This window comes from Microsporum canis, genomic scaffold (assembly GCF_000151145.1).
Source record: "Microsporum canis CBS 113480 supercont1.4 genomic scaffold, whole genome shotgun sequence".
Lineage (NCBI taxonomy): Eukaryota > Fungi > Ascomycota > Eurotiomycetes > Onygenales > Arthrodermataceae > Microsporum > Microsporum canis.
Window position 1 is genome coordinate 2,284,902 of NW_003299166.1, and position 22,002 is coordinate 2,306,903.

The window sequence follows — 22,002 nt, forward strand, 5'->3', positions numbered from 1 at the left end:
GCGCCAACACTTGATAACTGAATAACCACAAAGCAACTTTTAACGGTCGAGATTTAGTCGACTAGAAAAGGAAAAAAGGAAAGAGAAAAAAGAAAAGGAGAGAATACATCTTTCTGGGTTGAGCTGTACACATACACGGCCATGGAGCGACCGAAGTCTTCGAACGGGCAAGCATCGCTGTTCCAGGTCTATCTGCGACTGCGCCCGCCAATCAGACATGATGCCAAACAAGAGAGCTTTTTGTGCATTGAGCCTCCGGAAGGCGATGAATCGTTCCCAACCCACATTACCGTCCAGCCACCAAACGATGCGAGAAAACGGGCGGTCGAGAAGTTCGCCTTTACGAAGGTGTTCGAGGAAGAAACTACACAGCTAGATGTCTTCCAGGAATCTGGCATGCCGTCTTTGATCAATGCTGTGCTTTTGGAGAACAGAGACAGTCTCGTCGCGACTCTGGGGGTTACGGGAAGTGGGAAGGTATGTCGCGATAGCCTCCTTGAGTTGGAATGTTTTGGTATTAACGGTATACGATATTAGAGCCATACGATCCTGGGATCCAAGACGCAGCGCGGTATAACACAGATGTCCCTCGATATTATCTTTAGGTCCCTCGAGTCAACGATACAGATCCCAGATGACGACGCAGAAGTTCCCCTCCTCGACTCCATCGCCGCATCAGACTCGTCGGAAGCCCAGCTCTACTCCGCAGAGCACTTTCTTGAAATCATCTATGGTGATGGAGATCGCGGTCGAATCTCGAGAGCGCAGACCCCGATGTCTAGATCTCAGACGCCCATGGTAGGCCACTCATCTCAGCCCATCATCTCAGCACTATGGCAGAAAAACATACATATATCAAACACATCACACCCAGCGCCTGAGAAGGCGTATCGGGAAGCGCAGACATCCCCTTTTATCACACAGCCGTTGGGCTACAAAGAGCCCAGCTATAACACTCCACGGAGCTCATGCAGATCATCAAATCTTCCCTCTCAACTTCCATTTTGGAATAGAAATAATATTGCAAGGAATTTTACTAAAGTACGTCTCAAGGATTCGTTCATAGGAAGCAGTTCGCGCCGTCCACATCTTCCTCGAGTAAGCATCTTGCCTCAGGACCCTGACACGAGCGATATCAAAATTCCCGTCCTCGAAACCGACCAGCACGTAGTCCTGATATCCATGTACGAGGTGTATAACGACAGAATCTTCGACCTCCTCTCTCCAGCCAGTCAAGTTAACGGAACGAGAGCTGCCAATAATCAAAAGGACCGTCGACGACCGTTACTTTTCAAATCAACCGAGGGATCAGCCGATCGCAAAGTGGTTGCCGGTTTGCGGAAAGTTGTTTGCTCAACATATGAAGAAGCGCTAATGGTCCTTGAAACGGGACTGACTGAACGAAGAGTCACAGGCACAGAAAGTAACAGTGTGAGCTCTAGGAGTCATGGATTCTTTTGTGTTGAAGTGAAGAGGAAGGTCAGAGATAGGAGACATGGCCACGAAATCTGGGTTGGAAACGCCTTTACCATTGTTGATCTTGCAGGTACGTCCTTTTTTTCATGAGAACAGATATTTAGATACTTGCTTACCTTTGTTTTATATAGGCTCTGAGCGAGCAAGAAACGCAAAAACTGCGGGAGCAACGCTCGCAGAAGCAGGTAAAATAAACGAGAGTCTGATGTACCTTGGCCAATGTCTGCAGATGCAATCCGATCTCCAGGATGGGAATAAGGTAACCCTTCATCCTTTCCTGTATATCAAGTATAGAATTAATCTAACGCTGATGGATAGGCACTCGTACCATTCAGGCAATGTAAGCTCACAGAGCTCCTATTTTCAAATTCATTCCCATCATCAAATCATACATCATCGAATTCGCACCCAAGGAACACCCAAAGAGCCGTCATGCTAGTAATGGCTGACCCCCTCGGGGATTTCAACGCTACTTCACAAATGCTGCGATATTCTGCGCTAGCTAGGGAGGTTACCGTTCCAAGAATCCCATCTATAACTAGCACGATATTATCGACAACCCCGGCCCCGACAGGGCCAAAACCTGCTACTGTCAGCAAATCCCAAGCTGCTCTTGAGGAACAGCTAGAACTCGCAGCCTTAGAAATTGCTCACATAAGTGATGAATATGATGCACTGGCTGTCAGATTTTCTCAGGAAGAGGTTGAGAGGATCGAGGCAGAGTTGAAATTGAAAGCTGCCGAAGAGAGATGTCTGCTTATCGAGCAAGAAGTTCGCGAGGATTGCTGGGCCGAGATGGAAGAGCGTATGGAGAAAGAGAGGAGAAGATGGCAAGCAGCTCTGGAAGAAGAGGTAAGTAACCAATGCTCCCGGTTCTTTGACCAACTCATGCTAATAAACTCATGCTAATATTTATATTTTAGTCGTCTCGAAATGAGAATCATCTCGACATGAAACTTGATCTTCTCTCCCGAGGTATTAAAAGTGAGTTCATAAAAGCCCTATATCGTCGTCTAGGACTAGAACTAACGTCTCTCAAGTACATGAAGATCCTAAACCTGATTCTGTCGAAAGAATAAACGAGTTAGAAGCCGAAAATGATGCATTACGACGCAAAATTGAACTACTTGAAAGAGAACTTCTCTCTAGATCTCCAACAAAGAAAACTAGGTCCAAGAAGAACACTATACCCGGCCGGTTCGATTCCATGGATTACAGCTTTACCCCTGCTAACGAAAGCGATATTGAGAATTCACAGCTAGATATGAAGAAGTTCAACATGAAATCCAGCCCCCTTGCACAGACCGGGAAACCAAAAAAACTGACTACTAGACAATGGGATCTTGCTCCTGAAGGCACATACGACTAGACTAGACTTGCTTTTTACTCCTGGGATTTAACGACTTACGACTGTTAATTTGTTTCTAAGTATATCCCTTTTGCAGCATTACTTTTTTTAATATGGATTCTTGGAAATATTGATAAACAGGGGCGCAACTCTATGCGGTTACATACATAGGTGAATAGCTATGGTTTACTAAAACCTGCAGAACTGTTTAATAATCGATAATAGTGAATATACTTGATATTACATCCGACCCGATTTAGCTCCATCTATATTCTACTATATAGTTTATTAAAGCTATAGAATGCTACAAAGGAGCTGATATAATATAAACGATAGCATATGAAGAACGCTATTCCCATCCGAAAATAAATGACCGGTATATAATACAGTTCGTATAAATAAACTCTGTTCAGTCTTCCTGTTGTTCCTCCGTGTCCGATCCCTCTGCTGCCTCTACAGTCTCCGCATCTATCTCCATTTTAGTGTCCTGTACGGAAGGAGTAGGAATCGAGTCGTTATCACCGCCATCAGCGCTGACGACGGTCGATAATTCAGATCCTGCCTTTGGTGATGACATGCGAGCCCTGAGGAGATTCTGGAACATTGGACTTGAAGGTTTCATAGCATCTCCCGAGGCCGTTTCCGTTTCGATATCGCTGAGCCCGCTCTCGATTTCCGTAGTGTCGTGTACACTATGGTCTGGGACAGATGCTTCCTTATCCTCACAATTATCACCATCCTTTTCCTCCTCCTCGTTGTTGTCTTCTCTTTCTTCATTATCATCCCCTTCCTTTTCCTCTTCCTCGTTATTCTCCTCTTTCTCTTCTTCGTCCTTCCTATCCTTGTCTTCCTCATTATTGTCTTTATCTTTATCCTCCTTGTTATCAACCTGAGCTGGATCAGCTGCAGTATCATTGCCTGTTTGCTGATCAGTAGATTGCTGCTCTGTCTGTGCTTGTTTGGCCTCGTCTTCAGCAGGTTTTGCAGGTTTGGGGGCAGGACGTGGCGCTTTTGCGGCAATGGCGTCGGATTTTTTCTGCACCTCTTTCCGTGTTACCCCTTTGGCACGAAGCCTAGGTGCTGGTGCCTGAACAGAAGTCAAAGCTGGCGGTGTTTCAGTTCCATCGGCTGATTCACCTGGCATAAGCAAATGATCTACCTTCATTCGCTCTCGATTCTCCTCCCCAGCAACTTGCTCGACAAACTGTGGTAATGTCTTTTCATATAACTGGGCATATATATCGGCAACGAGGTCATCAAACATGCCAGACTTTATAATTGTTCCATTCAATTTTTTCAGCTCCACTGCATCCCGCAGCAATTCAATTGTGGGAATATCTTCCTTGGCTGGGTTTTGGCACCAAGTATCTAGACGGCCGGAGTAAAGGGTAAAGTCATCGAGGCTGACCCCTTTGAAAATAGTATCTTCTTTCCCTTCCGGTATGTTGCCTGCACGGCGGAGTAACTATATGGATGTTAGCAAGTATAATGATTAAAAGCGCAAGGGCCCGTTTAAATACCTTGATATATGTGGCGCACGTATCTTCCCAGAGCTTAGGGAAGTTCAAATAATCGTTAACCTTTCGCCTCACACGACGGACTAACATATCTAGGTTCGCACGGTCATCAAGTTGATCCAATAACTGCACAAAAAAGTAAACATATCGAGTAGTATAGACGAAATGTCGTCCAGCTCTTTCATTTTCCGGTCGCCAGACCTGTACAGTCATGGTCTTGGTGAAAATATGCTGGGTAAGATCATTCTTCGCTGCAATTGCAGCTTCTCTATCCTTTGAGTCGTCATAGATAATATGGGCAGCCTATGGCAAGATTAGCACTAGCCTATGTAAACATCTATTGATTGAACAAACCCTTGCAACAATACGGTGATGCCAATTAGACTTATCAGCATTCTGCAATTGCTTTAGTACGCCTAAAATGAATGGTTTCCAGGATTCCATATCTGTTGCTAGTGATAGCCCTCGGGCCCATGGAGTGGCAAGTAGCTTCTCACTGGCATCCTTTGGCTTTTGCAGTTTTTAGTCAATAGTCCTGATATCTGCTCGGAATGTATTATTTAGACTTACCTCTAGATCACCTCGCCGGACAAGCTTGTGGGTGAGTGAAACAAGTTTAAAGTGTGGTTCTAATATCGGCTCAGACGATCGGCCGTCTTTCTTCTTGGGAAGAACATCAATAGCATCCGTCAATGAATCCAAAATGTCTGCAGGTTCGATCGGCTTATATCGCTCCTTTAGTGGATCATTACTGCAGTACATCTTCCACAGGCATTTGCTGAACATATAATGGTTTCTAGAGAGAATGATTAATATCGTGCAACGAACATGTAGAATAATAACTTACCTCCAATTCATTGGGCGGTCCTTCATTGCTCTGTGGAAGAGATAACTAGCAAAGTACCAAGCAGAGAATGGTTTCATGGCACTAAACGGCTTCCCTTCATACATTCTCTGATCTGCGCCGCTGCTAAAGTGTCTCATGAATGCAGTTACATCAAAGGCACCCATGGACAGCGGATCTCTGGTGGATGCATAGACTCGAAGACCAAACTCTGTATATAAGTCGGATATCTGCTTCTTTTCGTCAGGTTTCAAGTCAGCTGTTTGGACTGCGGTTGCAACAGCCATAGAATATGCGTGGATGGCCCTTCGCTCCACAGTTGCAAGATCCTCCCGGTCGTTGTTAATTTTTTCCGCAGACCAAGCGATTTCTTCCTCAAGCCGTAGATCATAAACTTGGGCAAGCTGATACCATGATTCCCATCGATCCTTTCCGTGTTCCAAGTCATGACGGAAGAGTGTAGCAGCAAGGTCCAAATCCTCAGTCGGGGTAGGACCAACCTTCTTTTGAGCTCGAAATTTGGCGAGAGCTGCTGATCCGAGGAAGGTAAACCAGCCTTTGTCGGCAAGATCAGAACTCTTTGAATAAACCGGAATCATAGATAGTCCACTGACTCCTTGCACAGAGCGGAAAAGCTCTAGGGGATTTATTGGAGTTTTCAAAAACTTTGATAAAATTCTCTTGTTGAGAGGGGTGGCTAGCTCTGACTTGCCCATCAGTCCTATTTGTCTTTGCAGCGCATCAACTGTCGTTTTCAAATCAGATTTCAGGTAATCTTTGATATCTATTCGTTTCGTTTGGGTAAGAGTAAAATCAACTAATTTTAGAGCTATTTCCTGATCAAGAGTCTCATATGGGCAGCCATGATCAAACGAAACATCCAAATGCGGTGAAAACTTGAACTTGTATAGGTCGTATAGTACTTGCGCAAGATCATCTTCGTAAACGTCGTCGGTTTTAAGCGTCAAAAGTTCATCTCTCATGAGTTTAACGAACAGGTTTTTCGGGTATTTGCAATATGAACGGAGTCCAAGTGCATTGTGAATCGAGCGTAAGAAGTGTATGCGGTCATCCAAAGGGGTATCAAACAATTCATTATTCTGATTAATACCCTCTCTTAAAAGGGTATACTGTACAATCCATATCTCACAAACAGCTGCGTAGTTATCCTGACTGCTCTAGGGACTTCGCAGTTGATGCAGGGCGAATATCGGCAGGTGTAATCTGGCCAACACGAACCCCATCCTCGTAAAGGGCAAAAGACTGGAGAATTCTAGATAGACGGGCGAGAGAGGACATAGAAATCTGGAGATGGTTCCAGTCGAAACATTCAAAAGAAACTTCTGGTTTGTTAACCACTCTTCTCATCACACTGGTAAGTATATCATCTGACAATTTTAGCCATTTAAGCAGGCTAGACCGCCGTTCATTGACTGGAAGTTGGGTGCGTGCAGGGCGGTTCAGTTCCTGAACAACTGCTTCTAGACTTCGAAGATGGCAGGAGACGACCTTTGTTGGATAGTCAATGGAGTCATAGGCTTCGCGAAGACGGCGCCACAAAAACAATTTAAGAGTCGCATCACCCTGATTCAGGAAGTCGATCAAGTTCTGGGTCGTTGTTGACGGCTTAGCCTCTTCAGATATATTACCATTTTCATCCGTATACCGTACCGCAGACGGGTCTAAAACAGGCTCGATGGTTTCAATCAGATGTACCAGGTCATCATTTCCGGAGCCAAAAATGTCGGTAAAGAAACTCATCGCCCGAAGACGAGATACCTCTTGGTCAATTGCGGCGGTTGAAATTTCTGGCATTGTGTTATTATTCACCAAGGTTATAACCGGGTCTCCTAATGACACTAAAGCACGTCGAATATCACCGAGGCAGAGTAAAACATAGTCTCCCTTTTGATCATCTAACATATTTTCGTGGAAAGTGGTGGCCCATAGATGTCGTAATACCATCGCAGTTTGTCGATGGTCCACGATACAAAGATCGAGGTAGTAGCTAATGTAGCCGTGTGTGAGTGACCTCCATCGGCTTAGCCTATCTTGCTGAAGGATGGCGGCATCCTGGTTCTTCTCGTTTTGGCAGACAATCGAGTCATATATGTCCAGATGCAATTCATAGATGCTCTGTGACATCTCCACGGCAATAAGATCATCTGGTGTGAATGAATAAGGCGTTTCATGGGCACTCGAGAGGATCTTTCTCTCAAGGTTTAGAGCAAATTCCCTCAGTCTGCTATAGACAAATCCATCTAATCGAAGTAGTATTTGAGTAAGGGTATCTCGTGCACTTTGGCACATCTGCTGAGTTGCATAAATAGAGTCCGTCACAGTAGATATATCATGCCCAAGAGACTGTAGGTCCGGCTTAAGGTACTTTTCAAGCCACTTGAAAGCCACCTCTTGCATGGTTAGGTTGCTAGCGTTAATATTATTTGCAAATTGCTCCAAACCTTGGTCATCGACCAGATCCCCTTCCCGTTCCGCCTTTGCGCCAACTTGTTTGGAATGCTCAAGGAAGACACTAAGGCCGGACTTCTTCACGCCTTTTAACCCATCCTGGGTGTCCGCAAATATATCGCTGTGTAGTGCCACTTTACTAAGTCCATCATTCCAGTTCTCAATTATGTGCCTCAAGTCATGTACAGCCAGAGATTCGGGTGAGCTTTCCGTAGTATTTTGGCCGGAGCCAGTAGGAGCGAGCATCTGCTTTATTTGGTCGACACTCCCGAGTTCCTCAACACCAAACTTTGAAAACAGGCTGTTGGCAGTGCTGAACATCCACTCATCAGCATGAGTGTAGATCTCGAGCCGGTCTTCAAAATATCTTGTTTGGTCAAAGATAACCTCCTCTGGCTGCGCTTGTGTATCGGCAATTGACTCTCGCGCTCGTATACGCTTGCTCTTTGTTCTCCCTCCGTCTGTCGGTTCCTCATTGACTATTGAAGCCGAAGACCGTTTCCTTGTTTGGGGGCCCGGCCTCGCTTCCGTCTCATCGACTAGTTCATTCGGTTTCTCCGTCTCTTCTCTGTCCTTGTCGACCGTCTTCTCGTCTTCTTGTTCTTTATTGGTGTCACCGTCAGTCTTTCCATCGGCTTTTTCATCCTCTTTAGGGTCGGTGTTTTCGTCAGCCGTTGGCATAGACTCATTCGCCGTGTTTTCTTCGGGATCACCCGAATCTGCTATTATGGAGTTCCTATGCTTAGACGACCTACGGCCTTGTATAATTGGAAGAGTTGCCGCAGGTGAGGTCATCGCGACATCTGAATCTGGCAGGCAAATTTTCATGGTCCCCTGCACCCCGACAGTGTCCTGGCCTAGGCCATCTCCGCTCAGCAGCTCGAGGATCTTTTCACCTAGTGCTGCCCAGCTGTTGGTGGTCGGGGTGATGGTATGATGTTTTGTAGCTGGAAGGCCCAGTCTACAGGAAATAGAGCCACCATTCAACTGCTTTAAAGCAGAAGGGAGATATGGGAATGGATCTATCTGTCTCTGCAAAAAATTAAGCAGAGCTCGCCTCGGCTGTTTATGCGGAAGCTGTGCGAGCGAGACCGGGTCGTGGAGAGCAGTAAAGAATTTCCGTAAGTCGCCTACAGCCCCAGCTTGCTCGATTCCCAGTTGCTCAAAGCCATCATCTATACCGTCCCCGTTCCCTTCAAAGACACTCTCCAGGCAGAATCTCAAGATCCGGTGGCTTCTCAAGGCATCTCCAACCCTAGCACACTTCCTCCAGAGCTCAAGGTCAGAATCATCGCGCTCCAGTGCATCCGCAAAGTGTCTGATAGCTGATTCAGTAGAAGACGCCGTATCAGCCAAGTCTCCGCCTTGCTCCCAGGCATATCTAACCGTGTCGAGCAAGAACTGGCCATAGTTTTTATATGACAAATATAATGTTTGTGGTAGAGCACTAGCAGCGGTTTCTGCTTCATCCGCGGCAGCAATTGACACAGCAGATGGCCCGTCAACTTCTTCTATATATTCGTCTTCTGATATGGCGGCTCCCAGGTCTGCGTATTGCGGAAACTTGAATATCTCCGACTTGAAGAGCGCGTCATACGCTTCTGCGGCTTCTTTGTAATGCTTTGGCCCTTGAGAATGAAGTTTGAGCGCAGTTTGGTATAGCTTAAGGGCTTCTTCTATTTGAATCTCGCGTGTGTCATCGATTTCCTCCTCTGGGGTCTCATCTGCCTCTATATTCAGAGCTGCAAAAGTAGACATGGTCAGCCTGACCAGCTATGTCTCCAGGGTATAAAGGATACGATATAGAGCAGCGGATTAAAGTGAGGCTATTGTGAGGGGAGTTGTGAGTGTTATCAACACAGAGACCATGATAACCGGAGTTGTTGATATTAAGTCAGGAGTTTGCAGAGAAGAAGCTTGGGTTGTCGCGAACTTCCCAATCAGGCATGGTACAGAACGTGAATGCGTAAGAGAAGCCAAAAGCAACAACGGCCACTTTTTATTTGAAGCAGTTCAATATTAAGCCATCTTTCTGTTAAGTCCAGCTTCATTATGTCTTTTTAATCAATTTACTGTACTGGAGAAATTCATTCAATTCTGCTGCTCAAGCGTCCATTTCTCTTTATTTCTTGTTCAGCATTCAGGTAACTAGGCGATAGCTATGGTTTCGCCAGCTGTTCCGGAGTAAGTGGCATTGCTTTGACCAGCTTTCATGCTAAGCTTTCTTTCAGTTGAGCTATCACCCATTATCCTACTATGGGAATGACATCCAGGAGTGTTTCTATGGCTTATATGTTAACAATGATTGCATCGAAACAGGCTGATCGAGGAAGATGACACTCTCTATTCTTCCATAGATGCCCGCACCGAATCCCTACAGAACCTGAGAGAACTTGGCCCTCCAGATCTTGTTCACCTGGTGAAGCAGTCGAAATCTGCTCCAAATAGTCAGGTTTGATGTGCCACTCCTTATTAGCTGTGGCTGCCTTCTTGCTGGGCCCTTTTTCACTAATAACGTGATCGAGTCTTAGACCGGAGTCTACCACCATGTAACGGGCGTAGATGCGTCCTCATCTGCCAGTTTAGCGGCATACGTGAATACTCTTACCTACTCACCGGTTGACAAACAACATAAAGTGGTTGCGGGAATATACTGGTGCGCATCTACAGCTCCCTCGATGATACGATATAAACGCTGACCTACCCCGAAAGCTGCTACAATGCATTCTCTCATGTAGATATGAGAGTTGAAGTGAAGATTCCCGGCAGTTTGGAGAGCTACTGCATCGATGAGCGAGGAGATAAACGTGTCGCAACCGAAGCATTATGGCTAGAGACATTCGTGTGTGGTGTGCTCAGATCATATTCTTACGCAGATGACGGGAGTGGGGATGCTATTAAGAAGATTGTGGGTGTGAGGAGATTCAATCCCATCACGAACACTGAGATGGAACACAAATTCTTAGATGCTGCGGAGAAGCTCTTTTTCAACGGTTCGATAACCTGCGCATTTCTGTCGTTGTGTGTCCATGCTGCTAACGATTCCCCCATTAATAGGCCGACAACTTAGCTCTGACCCCGAAACACAGGTTCCTAACACCGTCACTAACCACCTTACCGCCGGTCTTTTGAAATATATCAATACCACTGGGCGATACGTATCTGGAATTAATCTTTTCGAAAAGCTCCGAGCTCGGGAAGTAGAGGTTTCGTCACTTCTTGCGCGTGTTCTGATATCTGCGGATGAGGAAGTGCAGGCAGTCCGGTTAATGCATGATGCTCTCAAGGACATTCCAATGGACTATGCGCTTTTAGATTGCCAGGCGGCATTCTGCCAGAGTAAAGGTGAGCATGAAATGGCACTCGAATGCGCAAAACGCAGTGTGACCGCAGCACCAAGCGAGTTCAGTTCCTGGATCCGTCTAGCAGAGGTATATGTCAGTCTTGAGAAATGGGACCTGGCTCTACTAACGTTGAACTCCTGTCCCATGTTCAACTACCAGGATCGAGACTCTCCACGGATGCCACAACCATCCCGCATAATTCTTCCAGTCCTTCCTGAAAGCATGCTGGACGAGATTGATGAAGGTCAGCCCAAAGAAGGCGGGCCCCATGACATGGTACATCCTACACTGCGGAAACTCCATGCAGGAAATTATCAGGGTACATTCCTCAAAGCATATAGTCTGTTGACTAAGATAGCTGCGAGCATTGGGTGGGATCAGCTTCTGAAAATCAGAAGTGAAGTGTTCGTCATGGAGGAAGAGTATAGGGTTGAACGGCAGACGGCAGCACGGCCAGGAAGCAACACTCACAATGCCAGCACGGTAGCTCTACATGACGGCGCAAGTGAAGCGACCGGGACTGAAGACGATGGGAAGTCTGAAAACGGTAACGGGAACGGGAGTGATGAAACGTCCGAGCAAAACGGGAATGGGGAGGGCGAACCCAAAAAATCCTCTGAACACCATGGAATCGAAAGGCCTAATCAGACTATGGCTTCAGAGGTTGTCAAGTCTGGCAATGACGACGTATGCCCTTCTACTGTTAAATTATACGCTTTTCGATGTACTAACTGGAAAACCAGCAGGAAAACTCCCACTCCTACTCTCAATTCCACAACAAACGCCTCTGTGAGCGCTGGCTAGATAACCTATTTATGGTCCTCTATGAAGACCTGCGCGTCTATACCATCTGGCGTTCTGAGATGGCGCAGTCCCGTCAACAGTCACTCGACTATAAGAAATCTCCATCAGAATGGGAGATACTCGGGGAGCTTGCGGAGCGACTCCATCACCTACCGGAGGCAATCGAGGCATATAAATACTGTCTATCCGTCCGATTTTCTCCAAAGGCGCTGAAAGGCATCCTGAAGCTATATGAACGACAGAACGATACAAGAGGAATGCTGAACGCGTTGATCAGGTTGATCGCGTGGCAATATAGGTGGTACTCTGAAGTATGTCCTACATATCTTAACTATTCTTGCTATATCAGGATAGCTAACTTGTAAACCCAGTTCTCGCCTGAACTCTTATATATCATCCGCAAACTGATCGAGGAAGAAGGCGCCGTCAAGGTGCGCAGTATCGTACAAGCAACCAACCTCCCCCAGCCAATACTGGATCTCACCCATCAATACTGCCAGCTCTGTGCAACGTTTAGAAGCAGTGGAAGCGACGGCTAGATTGGCCATGACGCCTATACATGCACAAGGACCCCCCCTGGGCGTATCTGAATAGGGAGAAGAGATACCTGTCTGCATTGAATTAGCCTGTCCTCCTAAACCAAGCTAGGTATGAAAAGTAAGATACGATGATATTTAAAAGTCCGCCGTATTCTCTCTCTCTCATCCTCGCTGGAATGCAGCCCCTGATGCAACTTCTACCTAACCAACCTATCGAGATCTCATTGGCCATGCAAGGCCATAGTAAGAAAAAATAAATAAAATGCCACGGCAGAGGTGTGGGGCGATATAAATCCGTACTCGAATTAAATCTTGTAAATATAGAAATCGGTTATTTTATTTTTGTTCGTTTCTCTTCATTCGTTTTCTTTCTCTTGACGTTGGAAGTCCATGAAGTCCGTGTATGGGCATTATGACGTCTTGCCATGATCAAGACAGTATGATTAAAGACAAGTTTAAGAGAACCTGAATACAAAGAGCCCATATCAAAAAGATACCCAGTGTCGCGTGCCTCAGAAAAAAAAGTGAGATCTGCTTTGACGGTTATGCGAGTTTCCACGTCTATCTTTTTTGTTTTCAAGTAAATTTCATGATATCCGGGTCCAGTTTTACCATTCCATATTCTCGTACAAATGAATATCTTTGTTATATCCTTTATTCTTCTTCTTCCTCTTCACCTGCTTTCTTAGCCGAGGCAGCCTTCTCAGCCTCCTCGTCGTCTTCTTCGCCATCACCATCCTTCTCTTCATCATCTCCTTCTTCCTCTTCCTTTCCCTCGTCCCCTTCTTCTTCTCCCTGTTCTTCCTCTTCCTCTTCCTCCTCCTCTTCTTCCTCATCATCGTCTACAGGAGCCTTTTTTGCCGAAGTTCGAGAGGTTTTACGTCGTTTAGCTGATGCTGTTGAAAATACTCGGGTTAGCATACGTGTTTTGTCCTTCCGGCAACAGAGGTGGATGACTTGAATGAAGAAAAAGGTGCGTTAAAGAGTATCAAGATGATGTAACGTACGCTCTGGCTCTTCAGCAGGCTCTTCATCTTCGTTATCCTCTGAATCCTCTCCTTCGAAATCAGATTCGTCATCAAACCTAAGCAGGATCAAGATGTCAGCATCGATGCCACATTCACACTACAGTTCTACCTAACGGCAACGTCCACCACCCCCCCGCCACCATCTGGGGAAAGGCAGAGGGCAAAAGACTTACTCTTCCTCCTCCTCCTCGTCACTCTGGTCACTTGGAAGGGCCTGGAGCTCCTCCTCTTCACCGGCTTCTTGTCTTCTCTTACGCGTGGTCATTGTGGGTGTCAATTGAGTGTTTTGTAAGACAGATTTCGTTCAAGACAAGGCTGTCATCCAGTTAACGATCTATAAGTCGTCGAAGGAGGGGGGAAGTTTTTTTGTCAACATCAACCTCGACGGGGCCATACCTGTGCACTTCGGGCGCGAGTTCAGGATCAGTGAGCATAAGAACAGCGCGAGATACGGGGAAGAAAGAGAAGAAAGGAGAAGAAAAAAGGGCGAAAGGGAAGAAAGACGTAAAAGCTCTCGAAAGAAGGGGGAAGCGTCGTCGAGCTTACGTGACGTTACCGACCAGCCTTGTATCGTCCCATACGCTGCCTGGTATTACAGGGTATCTGCCCGCAAAAAGGCGTCGAGCCGACCCATGGCATGCTGTAAATATGATGCGTAACAATACCTCATCTGTCAGCTCTTGGGTAAGAGGAGGTATTTTGCTGCTAAATTTATATGATGAGGTACATGCAGTTACCTCGGTTTGTAACAAATACCATACTGTATATTTTGTTTGTATTTCTGATACGCGTCACTTCTCGCATCAAGAAGAGAAGAAGATGCTCAAAGTCGCCTCTCAGGGATAGATGTTTGGGTGGTGACTTCGTATAAATTGAATATAAGCATAGGTACAGGCAAAGCATTGCAAGGCTGCAGGGATTAATCTCGTATGCATGTTTGCTCGACATGTCGATATATTTGATTTTCGCCTGATCTTTCGCGAGTATATCAAAATGTCAGCTTATGTCGGATTCAACGTGTTTAAAATATCTGATTGACATCCTAGCTACCCTAGTTGATTTCTCAAGGCCTGCGATATCATGTGTGTGCTACGCTGATCAAACAATGTATCTTTATTCCTTTGAGGTGGAATGCAGGACGTATTTCTAGAGGTTTGAAGTTATGTAACTGCAGGTCAAATTGATTGAGAATGACACTGTTGCCTTGGAATATGAAAGAGAGGAACCAGACTACTTACCTGCACCGTAGTTATATTCTACGCATCGTGATACCTAATATACAAGGTGGGTTCAAGCCATGATCAAAGAGCTACATTGTGTATCCTACGTAAATTGAATATCTACAAACATTGATCACTCCGCACCCTTTCTATCCTGGATTCTCTGCATATGCTGTTCAAACTTCTCCCGGCGCCAACTACATGTTTCGTTAAAGTCGCATGTCCGACACTTCCAGGCCTGGGAGACGGGAATGCCTTGTGCAGGCCTCCTGCCTCGCCACCAGCTGATACCATGGGCTAGATAGGGGTATAATGACTGCGGATCAAAGACGAACGACTGTGTGCCTTGGGGTATGTACCCGTGTCCCTGCTGCGTAGGGGTTGGCGTGTCTTCATCTGCTTCCACACCTGCATCCGTGGCTGTGTCTGTCTCCGTCTCTGTAGCTGGGGATGGAGAGCGGGAGTTTGGCCTTTTCTGGCCGGGAGACATGTATGCTACTGTTAATAAGGGTGAGAGGAGAGTTGTTTGTGTCTGACCCTGGTCCTGGGTCGGTGCTCTGGGTTGAACATCTGGAGATTGAAGAAAGGTAAGTCTGAGGTTCTCCTTGAGCAGATCCCAGAGGTTAGAAAGGGAGTTGTGATTAAGCAGTACGGTCAACGAGTCCTGTCGAGCCGTACTCGCGTCCGAACTGGACGGAGCATCATCAGCATCGTCGGACTGGCTCTGCGTCCACGAACAGGCTTCGGTATCGAAGTAGTCGTCGTTGATACTGCCTACTTGGGCCAGGAAGGCATCTGATAGCGGTGCATGGGGTTTCAGCGAGTATCTCTCCGCAATGTCATGGATAGTTATATCATCCGAGTCAATCAGGCGGGAAAGCAGATGGTGATAAAGCTGCAGCTGCATCCGCGCAGGTTTGAACGACGGGCTCTCAACACCCGGCAGACCACGGCCGCTCGCAAGCCTGGTCTTGACATCTGTAAGATAAATGCCGCCGCCGCTGCTCAACACACTGCCTGATCTTCTTTCTTCTTCCCCATCAAGAGGGCAGAACGAATACTCTTCCGAGCCCCCCCTCTTAACAAGACGTCTGGTCGACCGAACGCCCGAATCCGTCTTATCCGCAATCGAGTCTCGTAGTTCTGGATCCGGACACTCAAAGGAAAGCAAATCAATCACGCCCGTGACTATCTCTCCGTCCAGTACACCCCATACCTCCATCTCTCGCGTCAGGCCAGTATCCCGCAGCGTCCGAAGGCCGTAGATAACGTTCCATATGCGTAGGGCCCAGACATCTTCCCTGGACACGACGGCGACGGGCACGGAGGCATGTACTTCGTTCTCTAGTATTCTATGCACGACGGTCCCGCGCTTCATGGCGGGCGTCCTCTTCCTCCGATCGGGTTCAGCCAGGGAGTAGAAGAACTGCATCTCGCACCAGGAGGGGGCAACGAGGTCAGATACCGACAGGCCCTTTTTGGGCGGTCGTCTGAAGCGTTCGAGAGGCGAGGAGGTATGCTGCTCCTGCGGAGGGTTCTCTCCCTCCTTTTCAACGCTGGGTTCTATATTACGCTGCGGAAACAGCTTCTTGTACCGTTGGCTTGTCTCTGTAGCCAAACGCTTCGTCAGCCAGCCGTGCTCATGTCAGTATGAAGGAGAAGCGAGATAGAGGCAGAGAGATGGCAGGCTTACCGCTCCATGGACACTCCTCGAACGAGCCAGGTTGAGAACCCGCCTCTCCCAGCGCCAGACGCAGGTATTCATGGTCTTCTATATCAGGTACGGGCGAGGACGGCTGGTCTATGTCCGTCTGTGTCTCTGCATCCTCGTCTGCGCCATACTTATCGGTGACAGACGCGATAAGATCACTGAGCAGCAGCGCTTCGTCGGGCGAGAAGTCTGCCTCGCCGTCGTCACTGTCACTATCGCTAGTCCAGCCGTCGAGAAACTCGAACTCGCCGTGTTCTTGGGAGGAAGACATGCAAGTATTGTTGTGGCTGCATGGGCATCCATCCTGATATTTCTATAGTTACACTTTACCCGCCCCATATACAAGCCATCCATCTATCATCTATAATAACGTCTATAAGAATACGTCTATACGAGATTATATCTGTGAAGCGAAAACTACGCAAGCATCTTGCCTTCCATCTTCTCCGCCGTCTCTCTGGCAGCCATCTGATTCAGCCAGGAGAGATAGGTCTGCCACCCCAGCGCGATGGTGCCGGCGAATATCGCCCTAAACGCCGGATCGATGTACAAGAACATAAACGCGGATACGGCAGGCCATATCTTTGCGCTGTTAACGATACTTACGGGCAACGTCCGCTGGAGGCGCTGCAGTGTCTCGTCCCATCCCGCGCCCGAGAGCAGCGACTGAGCAGAGAAGAAGTAGACGTTGAAGACGGGCGCGTAGACGAGCTGTGAGAGAGCGACTTTTGTGAAGATCGAGAGGAATTTCGAGGCGTAGTTGAAGTTGTTGTGTACGAACATGAACCTATCTCGTTAGCATAGGGCGTGGGAGTGGGAGTAGGAGTGGGAGTACCATGTATAGCTCGGTATAGCGACGAACCCGCCTATGCTGACGTGTCGTATGGTGCGGACGGGATCGTACTTGTCCCATATACTAGTGGTAGAGGTGCTGGGGGAGTCGGCATCTTCGTCGTGGGTGATCCAGGGGACGAGCAGCTGGGCGCTAAAGTCGGAGAGAAGGAAGATGATGACGGTGCTCCAGAACTGGGTCCAGTAGGGTCTCTTCTTCTGCTTGTCGCCGTACCAGAGCAGGGCGCGGCCGAGGGGGGAGGCCTGGATGCGCGAGAAGAGGGTCGGTACTGATAGTGATGCTGGTGCTGGTGCGGGTGCTGGTGCTGGTGCTGGTGCGGGTGCTGGTGCTGCTGATGGTGATGGTGATGGTGATGGTGATGCTGGTGCGGGTGCTGATGGTGATGGTGATGCTGATGCTGACGCTGATGCTGATGCTGGTGCAGTGTCTGTCTTTCTGGGTTCCGCGAGCAGGACAGACCTGCTGAAGGCGCGTGACTGGCGGGCAAAAGCCAGAAGCCGTAGCCGTTGGCGTATCATCTTGTGCTGCTCATGTTGTTGTGAGTCGAGTGAAAAAATGGAAAACCACCCGGAATAACCCGAGTCAGCCGCGCGTTACTGAATACAAGTGACACGTTACGAGCAGAGGTAGACGCAGAAGTCAAGTCGATTAAGATCAGGCTACGTCCTCAGCCACCATGTATCAGGCAGACTGGATATTATACACAGCAGTAGTTAAGAGAAACAGAAAAGAAACAGGTTAAAAACGCCGCTGACCAAACCCATTTGTCCGTGCCACAGAAAACAAGTTTAAAAACATGAACCCCCAGACCGTGTCATAAGAAGAGTGATTGAAAAGGAATCTAAGAACGCTCGCCGCGCAGACGACGGGCGAGGTGGATGTCCTTCTGCTGGATGGTGACACGGCGGGCGTGGATGGCGCAGAGGTTGGTGTCTTCGAAGAGGGAGACGAGGTAGGCCTCGACGGACTCCTGGAGAGCACCGATGGCAGAGGACTGGAAGCGGAGATCGGTCTTGAAGTCCTGGGAGATTTCACGGACGAGACGCTGGAAGGGGAGCTTGCGGATGAGCAGCTCGGTGGACTTCTGGTAGCGACGAATCTCACGGAGGGCGACGGTTCCTGCGCACGTCAGCATACATATATATATATATATATACATATAAGAGACAAACCTGGCTTGTAGCGGCGGGACTTCTTGACACCTCCGGTGGTTGGGGCGGCCTTGCGGGCGGCCTTGGAAGCGATGTGCTTGCGAGGGACCTTGCCTCCGGTGGATTTACCTGCGATGGGTCAGTGAGGTCGGGCGGGCAGCGAAGTCAGGACACGTACGGGCAGTCTGCTTGGTTCTGGCCATTTTGACAGTTGGTTCTCACTGAGATGTAGAAGTAGAGTGGAAGTAGAGCTGAAGTGGACGAGCTGATGCTGGCGATGATGTTGTGGATGAAGAAAAACGAGGCTTTGAGGGGAAGAAAAGAAGTATTTGTAGGCAGAAGCTTGGCGGGTGCGATGACATAAGCAGCCGGTTGATCTCAGCAAGAAGTTGATCTCAGCGGTTGATGAAGAAGTGATCTGGAGGCTGATCTGGGGCTGCGCGGGCGGGCGAGCCGGTGAGGCCGTCGACGGGCGACAGAGACGGCCTTCTCTGCCCTTTTGCCCTGCTGGATCAGCTTCTTCCTCGCCGTCGTCGCCTTCATCTCCGTCTTCTTCGTCGTCTTCGTCTTCATCAACTCGCTTGATCTGGTTGATCTGCTTAGTGATCCTGATCCTCGACGCTGATTGGCTGCCTGCCAGATCAACCACGACGCGCCAGAAGTAGAAAAGACTCACTCACTCACACTCACACACACTCTACAGACACTCACACTCACACACATACACACTCATACTACATCTACTCATACTACATCTACTCATACTACATCTACTACATCTCACCAACATGACTGGACGTAAGTGCACTGCTTCCGTAGACCAGACACACGCTGACAGCAGCAGGCGGCAAGGGAGGAAAGGGACTCGGCAAAGGAGGTGCCAAACGCCATCGCAAGATCCTCCGCGACAACATCCACGGCATCACCAAGCCGGCCATCCGTCGTCTCGCCCGTCGTGGCGGTGTCAAGCGTATCTCTGCCATGATCTACGGCGAGACCCGCAACGTCCTCAAGTCCTTCCTCGAGTCTGTCATCCGTGACGCCGTCACCTACACCGAGCACGCCAAGCGCAAGACAGTCACCTCCCTCGACGTCGTCTACGCTCTCAAGCGCCAGGGCCGTAAGTCGATCCTCTTCTCCTGTATCCATTACGTACTGACTGGTCCAGGCACCCTCTATGGTTTCGGTGGTTAGATGCATTTATGACGGGCTGGGTTTCTTCATATTACGGGGTTAAATCGGTTCTGGGGTTTCTGCTTGTTTCTTCTTCTCTTGCTTTTAATGGAGTCTGTATTATACTCGCCTAGGCGGTTATGACTGCCGGCTGCTGCGCTGGCCAATATGAAATATACCATTTTTCATTACTTCAGATACTTCAAATCTTTTCCTCTTCAGGTAGAGAAAACATTGCTTTTTCCTGGATACTGACTGGTCACGCCCTCAGACACGGTGTAACGTCTTTCTTTTTTATCCTGTCTTCTTTTTTTGTCTTCTTTCATCCTGTCTTTGTCGTCTTCATCGACCAAGCGAGTCGATGTCTTGTCTCTCGTTTATTCACTCGCTCGACCACGCTCGTTTCACGCTGTTTCAGGGCCCGTTTCACGCTCTGCTCTGCTCTGCTCCTCTTCTCTCGCTCGAGGAGGTGGATGTGGACCTGGGAATTTAATCTAATTCCCTGCTCGCCTCAAAAAAGCTCGCTTCCATAGGGGCTTTATTTATATTAACCTGGCGGCCTTTTATACGGAGGACCCCCGAGACACATCCTCAGTGAGCAGACGAATACCTGGTGAAAAGAGAAGACAGGAAGATGCAGTCTCGCTCAGCGTCAAGAGGGAGCCAGTATATTCGCGGTACCAGGCCAAAGGACCGCCAGCATACCCAGGACCAGACGCAGCAGACGCAGGAGGGAGTCTACCAGGGCTACTACGACCTCAACTCCCCCGAGCACCGCCAGGCGAGATACTACAGCCAGGACGGCCAGAGGAAGACCGCAGACGGACAGTTTCAGGCCTACTCGCCCGGTGCGAGTCTTAGCAACATCAGCAACATCAGCAGCAACAACATCAGCGACGAGCTGCCGGAGGATGAGCCCGTCTATCTGCCTTCCATCGGCAGCTTCCAGTCGCTGCACTCGCTCGTCAACAACCTGCCTACCCCTGGTGCGGTAGACAGACAGGCCTCCGTCTCTGCTGCCTCGACCGCCGCCTCGTCTGCTGCCTCGACCTTCAGGAGCGACACTTTCTCCTTTTCCAATGGCAGGCCGCTTGCGTCCCGCAGCAACTCCAGTCTCGACAGGCCGGCCTCTGTCGCTGTCGGTGGCGGTTCCGCTGCTGGTATCCGACAGGCTCGTACGGTTGCTGCTCGCCCGATGTCGTCTGCGGCCAGAAACGAGTCGTTTCACTCGAACTCGAGTCCGGTAGACCGTCAGGCGTACCAGGCCGTCTCAGCTGTTCGAAGGGCCACTGCTGCTCCCCGACCAATCTGTACGGCCGTCAGGAAGGACTCGTACCATGCCTATTCCAACTCGAGCCCGGTGGCCGCCAGCCCAGCAGCTGCCAGCCCTGCCGCATCGGCCAGCTCCTCCAGCCTCGACCAGGGTCAGGCCGTCAATGGACAAATGCAACAGCCTGTCATTCCGGCTCCCACGCGACGTCCTCCTTCTCCTCCCCCTGCGTCCGCTAGTGCTGTCGCAGCTGCTGTCACCACTGCTGTCACGGCTGCTGTCACGGCTCCTGTCACCGCCGCTGTCTCTCCCGCCGCTCGACCGAGACCCGCGGCTATAAGGAACGAGGCCTACCATGCGTTCTCCAGCTCTAGTCCGGCCACTGCCGTCCCGGTACCAGCTCCGTCCAGCTCTACCAGCCCAGATTGCCAGGTTCCCCCTGGCCCGGCATCTGCAGCTCCAACTCCGACTCTACGACCAACTATTTCTACCGCTGCTCGGCCCATGTCTGCTGCTGCTGGGAATATCAACAACAAGTCGTACCACGCCTACTCCAGTTCCAATCCAGTTGCTTCAGCTAGCTCCGCCAGTCTAGACAGGCTCCCTCCTGCTGCTGGTGCTGGTGCTGCTGTTGCTCGTCGACCGTCCGCCATGGCTGCCAGAAGTCATTCGTACTACGGTGCCACCTGCACCACTCCTGTTCTTGGTCCTGCTGCTCCCACTACTACTACTACTACTACTACCACTATGGCGATTCCTGCTGCCATCCCTGCTGTGACCCCTGTTGTGCAGAATCTAGCTGCGTCCGCAAGTACGTCAAGCCTCGACCGCCAGATCCCTGTTGCTCAACGATCGGCTTCTATGGCTGCCAACCCTCGTCCGGCCACTGCTGCGGTTACTCGCAGGGCTACTTCGCACGCTACTCTTCCCAGACCCGCCTCTGCAGTCGCCGGGCCTACGTCATACTACGGCAACGCCGGTCCGGGGTTGGTAGCTCGACGAAACACCATCGTCTTTGATGGACAGCAGCAACAGCCCCAGACGCAAGGACAGTCGCAACAAGGGGCGCAAGGGCAGACGGGAGCAGAACAGGCCACCAGGCCGCCTCGTTTCTATGCCATGCTACGTGCCTCAATGGTCGTCCCAGACAGCGTGCAGATCCCTACCGTCGAAGAGAGACAGCTGCCAGCCGCCAGCGCCAGTCTGTCTACGGACCCCAGCCCCGACCACGCTCCAGTCGCCGCTCCCAGTGGCC

At 49.3% G+C, this 22,002-nt stretch overlaps 9 protein-coding genes across 9 annotated transcripts in view; 4 read left to right on the top strand and 5 right to left on the bottom strand.

The window, feature by feature from the left end:
* Positions 1-141: 141 nt before the first annotated feature.
* MCYG_04831 (kinesin family protein) lies at positions 142-2,845 on the top strand (the record flags this gene model as incomplete). Its single annotated transcript, XM_002847048.1, has 6 exons — positions 142-477; positions 538-1,546; positions 1,608-1,735; positions 1,795-2,328; positions 2,400-2,460; positions 2,517-2,845. The coding sequence occupies 6 exons, from the start codon at positions 142-144 to the stop codon at positions 2,843-2,845; spliced, it is 2,397 nt and encodes a 798-aa protein (XP_002847094.1).
* A 388-nt stretch (positions 2,846-3,233) lies between these two features.
* Positions 3,234-9,412, bottom strand: MCYG_04832 (conserved hypothetical protein; the record flags this gene model as incomplete). Its single annotated transcript, XM_002847049.1, has 6 exons — positions 3,234-4,289; positions 4,345-4,644; positions 4,696-4,851; positions 4,912-5,137; positions 5,189-6,301; positions 6,360-9,412. 6 exons carry the CDS (start codon positions 9,410-9,412, stop codon positions 3,234-3,236), a joined length of 5,904 nt encoding a protein of 1,967 aa, XP_002847095.1.
* A 403-nt stretch (positions 9,413-9,815) lies between these two features.
* On the top strand, positions 9,816-12,341 carry MCYG_04833 (ChAPs family protein; the record flags this gene model as incomplete). Its single annotated transcript, XM_002847050.1, has 7 exons — positions 9,816-9,838; positions 9,974-10,106; positions 10,186-10,310; positions 10,367-10,647; positions 10,712-11,685; positions 11,745-12,113; positions 12,174-12,341. The coding sequence occupies 7 exons, from the start codon at positions 9,816-9,818 to the stop codon at positions 12,339-12,341; spliced, it is 2,073 nt and encodes a 690-aa protein (XP_002847096.1).
* Positions 12,342-12,995: 654 nt separating this feature from the next.
* On the bottom strand, positions 12,996-13,634 carry MCYG_04834 (uncharacterized protein; the record flags this gene model as incomplete). The annotated part of the gene is made up of 3 exons (XM_002847051.1): positions 12,996-13,237; positions 13,349-13,425; positions 13,543-13,634. The coding sequence occupies 3 exons, from the start codon at positions 13,632-13,634 to the stop codon at positions 12,996-12,998; spliced, it is 411 nt and encodes a 136-aa protein (XP_002847097.1).
* Positions 13,635-14,722: 1,088 nt separating this feature from the next.
* MCYG_04835 (conserved hypothetical protein) lies at positions 14,723-16,571 on the bottom strand (the record flags this gene model as incomplete). The annotated part of the gene is made up of 2 exons (XM_002847052.1): positions 14,723-16,197; positions 16,283-16,571. The coding sequence occupies 2 exons, from the start codon at positions 16,569-16,571 to the stop codon at positions 14,723-14,725; spliced, it is 1,764 nt and encodes a 587-aa protein (XP_002847098.1).
* Positions 16,572-16,717: 146 nt separating this feature from the next.
* On the bottom strand, positions 16,718-17,671 carry MCYG_04836 (conserved hypothetical protein; the record flags this gene model as incomplete). The annotated part of the gene is made up of 2 exons (XM_002847053.1): positions 16,718-17,087; positions 17,163-17,671. 2 exons carry the CDS (start codon positions 17,669-17,671, stop codon positions 16,718-16,720), a joined length of 879 nt encoding a protein of 292 aa, XP_002847099.1.
* Positions 17,672-17,994: 323 nt separating this feature from the next.
* Positions 17,995-18,507, bottom strand: MCYG_04837 (histone H3; the record flags this gene model as incomplete). Its single annotated transcript, XM_002847054.1, has 3 exons — positions 17,995-18,272; positions 18,326-18,433; positions 18,483-18,507. 3 exons carry the CDS (start codon positions 18,505-18,507, stop codon positions 17,995-17,997), a joined length of 411 nt encoding a protein of 136 aa, XP_002847100.1.
* A 584-nt stretch (positions 18,508-19,091) lies between these two features.
* On the top strand, positions 19,092-19,547 carry MCYG_04838 (histone h4; the record flags this gene model as incomplete). The annotated part of the gene is made up of 3 exons (XM_002847055.1): positions 19,092-19,102; positions 19,149-19,424; positions 19,473-19,547. 3 exons carry the CDS (start codon positions 19,093-19,095, stop codon positions 19,496-19,498), a joined length of 312 nt encoding a protein of 103 aa, XP_002847101.1.
* Positions 19,548-20,111: 564 nt separating this feature from the next.
* Positions 20,112-22,002, top strand: part of MCYG_04839 (transcription initiation factor TFIID subunit 4) — a gene marked incomplete at both ends in the record, with an annotated part of 2,628 nt that continues 737 nt past the window's right edge. Inside the window, one exon of the mRNA XM_002847056.1 lies at positions 20,112-21,996. Within this exon, the coding sequence (XP_002847102.1) occupies positions 20,112-21,996 (1,885 nt within the window). The remainder of the gene's footprint in view (positions 21,997-22,002) is intronic.